Source organism: Hypomesus transpacificus, chromosome 11 (assembly GCF_021917145.1).
Source record: "Hypomesus transpacificus isolate Combined female chromosome 11, fHypTra1, whole genome shotgun sequence".
NCBI classification, from domain to species: Eukaryota; Metazoa; Chordata; class Actinopteri; order Osmeriformes; family Osmeridae; genus Hypomesus; species Hypomesus transpacificus.
In genome coordinates this window covers 8,220,078-8,232,642 of record NC_061070.1, presented here as the reverse complement: position 1 = coordinate 8,232,642, position 12,565 = coordinate 8,220,078, and the positions used below count along the sequence as shown (strand labels likewise).

The following is a 12,565-nucleotide window of genomic DNA, read 5'->3' as shown; positions in this document are numbered from 1 at the left end:
TCTCCCTTCCCCTTCCCTGATAGCGTAACACTATCAGAGCATGTTGTTTGAGTGTATTCAAACAAGATTAGATTTTTGTACATTTTGTTTAAACACGTCAAAGACCATGCATTCCCCACCATAAAAAAAATCTTAATAAGACCACCAAGACATAGTAATTATGTTCTCTTCTTCTCCCTCTCTCCTTTTCTCCAGCCCTGTCCCACCTCCAGGCCTGACTTGTCGTTTAGCATTGCCACCCTGTGTGACGAGTCCTTGTGGAAACGCAATTAACGCATCCCTCCTCCTTTTTCTCTCTTTCTCCCTCCCTCTCAAGCCGGGTAATGCAGCGCTCCATTAATTCCCGGCATCAGTGCCCATAATTGACTTTTCTGCGACATGATTCCTCTTCATGTGAGTGAATTTGCTTTCCTTATATCATTTTTTTTCTTCCTGACGGATCCTCGCCGTATATCATTTACAACTGCACAGGTTGCCAGACAACATGTAGCTGAATGCAGAAGTGGCTTCAACATCTTAAAAAAAGAGAGAGAGAGAGAGAGAGAGGGAGAGAGAGAGAGAGAGAGAGAGAGAGAGAGAGAGAGAGAGAGAGAGAGAGAGAGAGAGAGAGAAGAGAGAGAGAGAGAGAGAGAGAGAGAGAGAGAGAGAGAGAGAGAGAGAGAGAGAGAGAGAGAGAGAGAGAGAAGGGAGAGGAAGAGACTCTAGTTATGAACCCTTTTGTGTCATGCTCTGCTCTTGGTGTCTGGTCTGTGCGTTATGCTCTGTGGCTCCTCTCAGGCCTGGTCCTATACTCTCTCACCATCACCCCATCTTGGTCATCACAGTGCTCACAATCCCATTTATTTCTATTTAGCTCTGGATGTGTGTATTTTCTAAAGTCATCTTCTATTGAGCTTTTGTCATGGACTAGCTTGACTGGCCAACCAGCATGGGCCCAGGTAAAAATCCATACTCGAACAGATTTAAACTCTTTCAAGAAAACACAAGTGTGCTCGTCTATATACTGGACACTATTCAAAAGGCCCAATATGAAATTGGCAGAAGTATTCCCTTGAGGTGTCCGCTAAGGTTAGTGTGACTTCTGCGGCTGTTTTCACTTGCTCACTTCAACACATTTTGAATAAAGATCCAGCTAGGCCATATTTTCTCTCCCAGCTCACACGCTCGTCAACTCCCTCTTCCACACATCCCACGCTTACGGCAAATCGGGGACTTACGACCTTTGTTTTCGGCGTCTAATTTATCACCACTAGTCTCTATTGCCTGTCCTCCCTTGAGGAAAGTTGCTTCAGCCAGAGAAACACGCAGTCCGGTCACTTCAACCTGCCTCGCAATACAGGCAAGGTCAGGACCAACCCGTCCTGGATACAACAATACTGTTATGTTTACACTGTTAAGTTACTAGTATCTTGATTATCTTGCTTAAGGTTTTAAGGGAAAAACCAACTTTGAAGACTTTTCAAACTTAAAACCTCAATCTAACTTGGCCTCTGTCCTTATCTGCCTCTTCCTTTCTGTGGAGGTACACCAGATGAGTGCAGTAAGTCCCTTATAATGCAGAGAGTAAAGTAACAGGTTAAATCCCCCCACTTTACTATTAATGCATTTGGCAAGAGTAGCATTCAATTTTACATAATGAGATACACAAATAAATCTTGGCTATGGGTTGTATTGAAAGTAGGGGGTATGGTGGTTTGGGGGCGGGGGGCGGGGGGTGTGTGTGGGGGGTGTGGGGAAGGCATTGAGGCGCATTCTCACAGCACTGGCATAATTGGTATCGCTGCTTGCAGACATGCAAACCAATCTCTCCACAGATAGGGCTGAAGCTCTCTCCTTTTTCCCCCCTTAAGGCTATTTCTTTTGTCTTTTCGATAGCTTGCACATCCGAGATAGAGGGAGGGAGGGAGGGATGTTAATTTGTGAATTAATAGCTTTTCTCTGCAGAATTGCAAATTCTTTTAAATGTCACAATGTTCAGGGTACAGGGAGCCACCGAAGCCACTGGAGTAACAATCTAGACCTGCCACAAACGCGCGCACACACAAACACTACACCCACACACACACACACACACAGACACACTACACACACAGACACACTACACACACAGATCGCACAACTCAACTACCCTTTCCAGTCTCATTTCCGCTCTTGCCCCCTCCCCTGTTCTACCTTTTTACTCTCTCTCTCTCTCTCTCTCTCTCTCTCTCTCTCTCTCTCTCTCTCTCTCTCTCTCTCTCTCTCTCTCTCTCTCTCTCACTCGTCCAGTGTAACATGCTACTTTTAATTTGCAATAACACATGACAAGGACAGATTAATGTCTCTTATGGCACCTGTGTCCCTGAAGCTCATCTTACGGGGACCTGGTGTACATAACGCGTGTCACACTACATTATCTCTGCAGACCTCCAGTAATGGGGACCTTTTTCTTCTTCCTCAAAGGGCAACGGCTGACTTCAACCACCACACAGAGCCGGCCTCTCTTCCTCACAGGAACAGGCTTCACGTGCCCGGAGACACAGGTGCAACGTACGAGACTCACATAGAGTCAAACATTCAAGTCAACTCACTGTTCCAATCCAAACGCAATCCAAACACAACAGTGGCGGGAAAAACACGAACCTGAAACATTCTGTCATGGTACTTTAATGGCAGGTTTCAACCCCCATGTTATTTTTCCTCAAGAGTAACCGGTTAACAGATTAGGATGAGAGACTGCAGCTCTGTCATCATCTAATAAACGTCAGGCTTAACCAGCTCGGGTGGCCCTAGGCCTTTGTACAGTGTGTGTTGGTCTGAAACTGAGCCCTCGCTCAGTAGCTCTCCCTTCGTCTCCCAGATGACTTGGTGTGAAATAAAGACTACATGTTTAAATAACCCCACAGCCTTTTACACAACTGGCACTATCCCAAATAACCAATCAAGAGGTCTTCATCTGCTTCCTGACACCAGATACTGTATTAGACTATTAGAATGGTCGAGGAAGGTGAAAATATTATTATATATATAAATATTAAATATTATTATTATATATAGAGGCCATACTCTGGAAAATCTTGTGTCACAGACAACAGACTGTGACTCGGGAGTGACGCTGCAGCAGATAACCTATGGAGCTGCGTGGAGAATGTCTGATTGGCGACAGTTAGCCCGGTTTGTTTCAGTTTGCGTCAAGAATCGTCATCAGGAAGTCACTGCTCAGCTGGCCCCGAAGTCCCCTCCCGAACCCCAGGCTGACAGACACATCACAATTAAGAGACATCTGTTGGATCAAAGCAAAAGAGAAGGTTTGCTAACTTGGGTTTTTTTCAACTTACAATGTCCTATTTTCCTCCCATCCAAGTGGTTGCCACTCCAGAGAACTATAGAGACGGAAACACAAAAGAAGCAAATAGCCCGCTTTGATAAGTGCTTTACGAGATCACAACCAACCAAATCCCCCCCCCCCCTTTCATCATCAGAGAGACACACATGATACACCAACACATACAGTAACATTGAAACCCACACGTTATGCTCATGCATGTACACACGCTCTGCCAATTCCCCCCACCCCCCCCCACACACACATGCACAACCACACACACAGGGATCTCACCCCCTCAACCGGTCTGTTCCTACACCTGTTCAGGCCTCACCAGGGACATGTTAATTCACAGGCATTAAAAAGGCAATTGTTTGCAGAACCGATAATCTATTAAGCCTTAGGCGATGTATGTCCACTTCCTGGCTGTGTCTCAGAGTGAGGGATTCTGGATCAGACTGGATAGGCATTTACTTAATCTTGGAACCCATCTTGCTCTGTTTGCTTTGCCTGTATGTAAATTCTACAGTATCTTAAAAAGAATACTGAAAGTCTGTTGCCTGTTGTTCGCTAACCAACATTTTAGTTTATCCTATGTTCTGTACATGAATAGAAAGCGATATGCTCAGATATGTAGAAAATGGATAACCAACGGATTAGAATATGTTTAGAAGCTGATTAGTGTTATCTACAGTAAATGGATTGCTTGGCTCAAATTCCAGCCGCAAAGCCACAGACCTCCATATAAGATGTCCGTGTGTATTAAGGTTTTATGACAGCTGTGTGTGATTTCTAGCGCATCATATAAAATTGAAATGCACTTCTATAGGCTGGTGGTAAAACCCAGAGTTATCTGCTTGCTGATTGAAACACAACACTCGCTGGCTTGCCCGATTGTACGACATAACAAGTCACAGGGGAGAGCAGACAGAAACACACAGAAACACACATGGCTCCAGTGCTGTCATAAATGCCATGCTTCTCCACACACAGAAAAGTACAAGACGAGGCAGGGTGGGAAATGAAAGGGGCGGAAACAAAAGGATCTGTCTGCTCTCTTACCGTCATCTCTTTTCCTCTTTTCGCTGTTGGAGCGAGGGATTCCCAAAATGCCGTTGATGGAGTAGGATCCCACGGGGTCGTTGGAAGCGCTGGTCACCGGGGGTGACGTTGTGTTGGGTACTGAGGAAGAAGACACCCAGGTCAAGAGCATTCACATCTGAGTGTGTGTGTGTGCGTGTGCTTGTGTGATGATGCATACGTGTATTTGTAGGTGTGACAAGAAAGTGTCCTACTGGTGTAAGGGCAAGGGGACGCAGCTTGCTAACTGGCATGAATCTCTGTTTTCTGCTGTCCACAACCAAGTCAGCTAAAGCAAAGCTTCACCTGGGATCATCCAAACATGTTCTACCTCAGACACGGAGTGTCACGGTGGCGCTTTCGCTCTCACCTATGGTGTGTCCAGGCGTGGAGAGCGGCGTCACCGATCCGTCAGGCGAGGGGTGGAACGGTTGCTGGACTTTGGTGCGGATAATCCTGCCAAAGTGAACAACAGACAGGGGTCAATCAATAGCCCCGTTCTACCGAGCATGGAGATTCCACGGTAGCTCTCTGGCCCAGCGTGCTTTAACATAGCGCATCACATCCACTTATGCCGTTGCATGTGTACTGCTCTTGGCTCGTTTGGGGGGCCTTGTCTCCCTGTACTTGAGTTCTGTCACAAATAACCAATCTTGGAGCATTAGGTCCAATCTCTCTGCCACTGAGCGAGAGTGAATGGGGGTGCCCCCTGAGAGAGTGGATTCAATCTAGCTGGATTCTGGGGTTAGAAATATGATAAAGTCCCCATACTGTTAAGATGTGGTATGGGGGGTGGGGGAAAGTCTTCATTGCACTTTGGACTGAATGATCTTGCAAACAAAGCATGAAATCACATCAATTCACCTCAATGATGGGCTTCACTGGCTCTACCTGGCCTTCTATAATAATCTTCCTCTCTTGCTCCTTGCTCCCTTTCTTTTTCTTTCCATCGGCCCCCGTTCCTTCACTCCCCTTTCCTCCCCCTTCCTCATCCTCTCTCCCCTTCGATCTTTATTCTTATTCCATCCCTTTCCCAATTTTTTCTTACTAGCTCCCTCTTACTTCATCTCTTTCTCTATCAAACCCCACACAAACCCCCCTCTTTTTTTCCACCTGGTTTCTGGTTGTTCAGGTCAGTCAGTCAAACACATGGGCATCCTCTACTGTCGGTGTGGATCAGGCCCTATCGATTGGGGACTTGGGGATAAGTTGGGAACAAGTGACACCCGAGAAGAGATGCAAATTGTAGACTATAAATTATATGTAACAGTAATGCAACAGCGTCTCATTGTAATAGCCTAAACAGACTGGAACATCTGATTTATTCGATTCTCTGTGGCACACACTAAGAAACGGCAGCTGGCGTGGTGATCTGGAACGCATGAGGCCGGTGCTGTAGCCGAGGAAGAGATTACATCTTTTTACCAACTGTAGGATCTTCAAGATTGATTCAGATCAGTGAGTACAGATGTGGATTACTGGAACACACTATGCTACAGTAAGAAATGGCATTATAACTCATCAGTTGTGACACCGGTAATCAAATAAGACTTAATCCAATGCCACAGTACACATTTACATTTGGACAAAGTACATACTGTATAACAATTTCTTTCAATACATATACCTATTTTGGGAACACACTCTAGATTACACTCTGGATTTTGAGACCACACTTTGGTTGAACTGAAGAAAATCTTTCCTTCCCCTACTCCCTTCACATACAGTACATTTAGATGTTGGCCCTGGTGTGTTCAGTGGATCTGTTCAGAATTGGGCAGGTAAGGGTTAGTAGCCTCGGGGGGTAAAATGTGCATCAGACTCTTTTTCATTCTCCTCACTATCTCAAGTGTCCTCTATACGCTTCCCTTCAGGCAGGGCCACAAAGGCTGGCAGCCTACCCCAGAAAACACACATCAATATTTTATTTGAATTTTTTACATCTCACCACTACAGTTATCCGACCCTATGACTCTAGGGAGCCTCATAAATTCAAGGACTTTATTTCGAATCCATGTTCTTGATATTGAATAAGCAATCTGGATGGGCAAATTAACGACTTTAGTGTATGGATGTTGTTGGAAAAAAAATCCCCAAAGAAATATTAAAACGAGGATCAATACGATTGAAAGCCGCTTAGGACCTCATGGGTTCGTTGTGTGGCCACAAGGCATGTGGAGGTTGAAAACTCCTTTCTGTGGCTACAGCACAAAGTGCAACCCAGTCTCTGTGTAATCTTTAATAATTCATGCGGGAAAAATGTGTTTAAAGCTAGGACATCCTCTTTTGTCAACAGAGCAGAGGTCAACTCCTTAACCACAGAGGCCACACTGGCCTTATTTCTTATTTCTCTTTCTCTCTCTCTCATTCTCTCTCTCTCATTCTCTCTCTCTCTCTCTCTCTCATTCTCTCTCTCTCTTTTTTGCTCTCTCTCTCTCTCTCTCTCTCTCTCTCTCTCTCTCTCTCTCTCTCTCTCTCTCTCTCTCTCTCTCTGGCTGTCTTTCTTGTCCACCACTCTCTGTCTCCCTCTATTTTCCTTCAAATTTGTTTGAAGTAAATTTCATGCAATTTAACAAAATAAATATCCCTATGAGAGACATTTTTGTGCCACACTATTGCCTGTGTGGCATTAAATGCATACCGATGTTGAATGATAGGGGATTCAACAGATCAGAGTTTGTAAAACAAGATAATTCCAGGGGTTGAGTAAACAAGTAACTATAAACAAGTTAACAAATTATTCAAATATTTACACAAGATCTCTTTCCTAATTTATTGTAAATGCCCTAATACTGAATTTCTGTAACAATGTCCATTTGTAAGGTGACTACGGCTCATTACAAAACCCTATCAATCTAGTATATTCTAACCTATGTGAAACACTGTACATGGTCTACAGAAAACGTGGATAACTCTCTTTTTTGTTTTCATTTATTCATCTATTTATTTATTTGACCATATTGTGTCTTTGACTTTTACACACATGCCCATGCATTTTTACATGAAATTTTAAGAATTACTTGTGTTTACAATAAGCCTAAGTCTTGGTTATTAATTAGACAAAACCTAATAAAAAATATTTGAATCCAAAAATGTTAGTATCTTTGCCCACCTATCACACTTAAATGACGATGTGTCTCTCCATTTGATCAGTGCTCCATTTAGCCAGATACTGTATGTCATGAGCAGGGAGTCTTCTGATCTCTCTGCAGCTCATTAAAATGTAATGCTGATGGCCAGCTCTATGGAACAGTGCCTCCTAACCAAAGTTCATTACAAGCGCTTGAAGGTATAATGCTTTTTCACCTTGCGCACATCCGCTGGGGGTTTCCACCGTCCACCATAAAGACGCTTTGTCTAGCCTTGTCCCATTTAATGTGAAAGGTGAAGGTGTAGAATGACTGTTCCGATTTGGTGAAACAGTCCCTTTTGATTAATTTAGTTAAAAAGAGTTCTAGTAAATAAAAAAATATGAAATAAAAGTGTAAAATAAAAATTACGTAGGCCATATTTACAACATAAATTCCATCACTGTCATTTGGCTAATTTATGGTTACACAACAATCACTAGGCCTACTAATAATAATAATCATATGTCTCGTAATACTACACAATTAAAGCATATCAGCCGAACAATCTAACATAGTTAGATTACGGTTTTAGAATATCTTATTCTGTATTCAATTAATTAATTATTATAGATATAAAAGGAATATAATTGTATTTCTTAGAATGGCATATGAATATGCAATTTCACAAATACGTTTCTTATATTCTATGTTGAACAATTTATTTCCTTTTTTACTTCACTAGTGAATGTGGTGTGGTTACTGCGAGTCCCCTGCGGCCTCTATTTGAAAACAGAGCTATTGCTTGGTAATAAAGAACGTGCAGACTCTGTCGCAGTGTGGTCCGCTTATCGAACGACTTCGTTGGGTATTTCCCTCTGCCGCTGGATCTGGTAACGCGCTATTGATCGGTTTTTATCGAGACAGATGTGATTTTCGCGGTCTCAACCTTAGTTCCCCTGCTGACTTAGGAGAGGTAACGGGATTGAATTGCACTTGTGAGACCACCCTACATGGTCCAACCTGAAAGGACCCTGTATGATGGTAAAATGTGGATCTGTTCTGCAAATTCAGTCGACTGCAGAAATCCCGTTTTTTACTCTAAGCCTCCACATTAGTTCTATTTCAAGGTTATCCCAGGCTATTACGCATGAGGCAAATTTAATCGACAAGGCATTCTCTGACTTCAGTTCCACACAGTGGACACTGGCTTGAAGAAAAACAAAGCATAAAACCGCCGCCACAATGCAGGTTCGTTTGAACAGGCTCGAGGTTCATAAATGTTACAAAGACTTTAGGGATTTGTGATACCTGTTGATGGATGATACGCTGGGGACTGTGTCATTGTCGCAGACAGCTTCAGCCAGGAGTCGGTCTCGAATCTCCCAGGCGAACATAGTAGGATTCTGTCGCTTGTAGTCTGCAATTTTATCCACTACTTTTGGAGTTGCGACCTTTGGTTTGGAGCCTCCAATAACTCCAGGTTTAATACTGCCAGTCTCATAGTACCTGTAAAAACAGGACAAAATGTCAGAAATCGAATTAATTACCTTGCAGGCTATCTATATAGAAATCATGTGAGATCCAATATGATGCAAGCTTTATATTATTTTCATGTGATTAAAAAAGTCCATAAAACGTCAACCATATTTATTTTTTCACATCCCAGCCACTTTTGTTCCGATGTTGGACCTGCTTAATTGGACAGTTGAGCATATTTTGTACAAATTGCCAAAGGTTTGGCTAATAAAAATCATCCAAAACCTCTCCAAATCAATTAGAATCAATTGGCCAATATTACAACACAAGAACCATCACGTTGAAAACGAAGAAAATGTCACTTATAAAGAAGATCCAGTTCAGTTAAGAGGTTGAGACTATTCTATAACCTGAAGTCGCATGCACAAAACAACATACATGCTACCATATTGTCCTAAAATAGGTGTTATGTTGGTGACAAACATTCCAAGTTCAATAAATAAAATACCTCTTAAAATCCATCTGATGGCTGAAAAAATATTCAAGATATTACCTCTTAACATCTTTTGTTCTCAGAAAAAAAATATTTTGTCGGATACTACATGAAACCTTATGACCCGATATGATGTGAAAATGGGTTATCGATAAGAGTCCTCGTCACAGAATTTCTGTATCAAGGCAAAAATACCTATTACTGACTATGGCTAAAATAAAGCTGGTAACGCATATGCCAGAAGATTTATGCTTGACACGTAGGCTCTGGTGAGTCTGTTTCCCTTACCTGCCGAGAATTTTGCTGACGCAGCCGTGACTGACCCGTAGTTGTCGGGAGATGTCACAAGGCCTGACCCCTTGGTGCGCCAGCTCGACAATTCTCTGCCTCACGACATCAGGTAGGGGTCTGCCGTTCACAAACACCCCGCCTAGCTGGTTCACACCCCCATGCCCTATATGGGATACAACAACGCACACAGGGAAACATAACATTACATACATACAGAAGATATGCAGCTTTAGAAAATGGACAGCGTTTGCAATTACACAGGCATGCTCGGACCACAATTCAGTGTTCTGCAAAATTTTGTTTGAACAGGCAAAACACACAAACACACGCTTGCACACACACACACATGAGAGTAAAACATATTTATTCTCAGGGCACATGGCACGTGAACAGACTGTAAGCTTTGGACCTCAAATTTAGCAGGTTGTAAAGCAGCAATGTGAAGCATAGGCTACATTTAGCCTATGATATAGTTAAGACTACTAAAATGCCATCGTTTATATTGTGTACAGTCTTTGCCAACTTCTTTTAACAGTCTTTGGTTTTCGGTTTTCTTAGTTCATAGGGCCATTTTTATTGTACGGGCCAGGCACTGTATTAATATGTAGGCTATAGGCCATTTTTATGATTAACCTATATTTTATATTGTAATGGTGGGCTATTAATAATGGTTCTTGTAGTAGGCCTATTGTTTAGTTGTAGTGGTGACAGAAGTCACCATTGTCCTCCTACTGTTATTAATTAGCCATATATAGGTAATGCGTTATTTTATAAATTGTTATTGTTAAGCGATCACTGAAAGGTAGAGTTGAATATGGCAACTGAAAGTGTTTCATATAAGCTACATCAGAGTCAACTATAGCTGCATTTTTTGAGAAGGTTAGTGGCATACCTATTAATAATTGTAATAATAATAATAATAATAATAAACATCTAAAACGATAGGCTATTTTCTATTTTAGTTCTGATAGTAAAATCTGAAGGATTTCTACACATAGAAATATTTTCCAACAGCAACCGTTCAGTAGGCTATAGGCTAACACATGTCGCCGATATTACCTTTCACGCTGTGTAATTTTCCTTGCACAATTACTGTAAATAATTAAAAAGAGCTTTGATAACTCATATTACAAACGTGGATAGTGCTAATGATGAAGAATTAATAATTTACATTTGGCACTGCTCTACTATAAAACTGTGAAATGAAAAGAATAAACAAAAGCTCAGGCTAGTTAACGTCTTTTAACAATTTAAAAAAAGCTCCATGAATTATTGTAGCATACTGTTACTAAATAGAGACATATAGCATGTCCTACATTACACTCTTTCTGTATTAGGGCATTTATTTACAATTCACAGGACTAATCTTATAACATATTTGTAAGTTAGGCTATTACTTAGCAAACCAAAAGTAGACCTATTGTTTATTTCAACGGTAATAAAAGCTTTATATTCAAATGCATTTCCGGCCTGGGAAAAGTGTTATTAGGATATTACTTCTCTAAAACACTCCTCGCCCAAGTCCGGTTTCCATTACAACCGCTGACTGAAAGTCAATAAAGTTGCACCACATCCTTTTCAGAATGCAGAAAGCAATTGAACTTTAACGTAAAATAGGCCTATGCAGGTATTAGGAAAGCATAGGCTATTGCCTCCGTAACCATTTTAACATTTAGATTTTTACTCCATACGATCACATTTAGGCATATTCAATTTGATATTTTTTCACGTTAATTCAACTTAGAGGGGAATCGAGTTGTAGCCTATCGCTACATTTCCTTATTTTATTGTGGTCATTTTCCATGTGCTGTCTGGACACAAGCTAGGCTATATTTATAAAAGCAAAAAGACAGACAGTGCCCATCTATCGGTGCTAGGCTATTGCATGTTTAGCATAGGCTATAGACACATAATTCAGTATTTTATGTGAATTGCGAATCGCAAGAGCGTCGTATGTGAGACAGTTCAAGTTTCACGTAGCCTAATTAATATGGTGATCCAAAAAGATTGTCTGTAGGAAACTAATTCTCTACTCACGGTGCATCGCCGAGAAGGGGTCTGCCTTGCAGTGAATATCCATGGGATAGCAAAGAAAAGAAAGGTAATCGACTGAAGACGCCGTTTCGCCTTGGTGATGCAGTTTTAACTGCGTTAAAGAAATATTGCTTATTGGTTCAAAATAGTAGTAGGCTATAAGTCCGTAGCCAGTAGCCTATTTCGAAAAAGAACTTCTTGAAAAAACGGCAAAGTTTTCCTCTTGCTAAACTCCGTTGGGTGAATACCAAGGGTTGTCAGGTGCAGAGCATGACCCTCGCTTGTTCCAGACGCACCAATTGTAACATTCGCTAAAAACCTGTCTCACTCTAGATGTCGTTAAACGGCATTATGGAGAAATCAAGAGCCGTAGTCAACGGAGTCTCCAACGGTCCAGTCTCGAAACTGCGGTAGAATATCCCTCTTCTTATCGGTGGCGGGGACAGGCGGGTCTCGAGTTTAATCAGACGGGGACGGTAATGACAGGGGCAACATAGACACGCCGAAAGAGGCTTTCAGTCCCCCTCTCTTCTAGAATGGGCTGCGCCTAAACGAAGCTTTTGGCTGAGAATGAATCCCCTCTCCTTGCGTGTCTGTTTCTAAAAGCTACAGTCCTACCGATCCACCCTCCTTTCCCTCCTCCCCCATCCCTCCATCCTACAGATCCCCTAGCATAGAGATGGATGACTTGTCAGACAAAGGCAATAGATTCCAACACTTTGTGATTCGCCAACGCAAAAAGTAGAGCCCAAATGAGGAGGTCCCTGCATCCGACAGTTCGGAAGAAGAGAAAGAAGAAATAGGAAATGATGAGAC

The 12,565-nt window shown here is 42.1% G+C and overlaps 1 protein-coding gene across 1 annotated transcript in view; it reads right to left on the bottom strand.

The window, feature by feature from the left end:
- The window catches only part of pax2a (paired box 2a), a 20,664-nt gene extending 8,431 nt beyond the window's left edge, over nucleotides 1–12,233 (bottom strand). Inside the window, exons 1-5 of the mRNA XM_047029447.1 lie at nucleotides 11,753–12,233; nucleotides 9,713–9,878; nucleotides 8,764–8,961; nucleotides 4,755–4,840; nucleotides 4,367–4,486 (exon numbers count right to left, since the gene is read on the bottom strand). Of these exons, the coding sequence (XP_046885403.1) occupies nucleotides 4,367–4,486; nucleotides 4,755–4,840; nucleotides 8,764–8,961; nucleotides 9,713–9,878; nucleotides 11,753–11,795 (613 nt within the window). The 5' untranslated portion in view covers nucleotides 11,796–12,233. The remainder of the gene's footprint in view (nucleotides 1–4,366; nucleotides 4,487–4,754; nucleotides 4,841–8,763; nucleotides 8,962–9,712; nucleotides 9,879–11,752) is intronic.
- Between the last annotated feature and the right edge of the window lie 332 nt (nucleotides 12,234–12,565).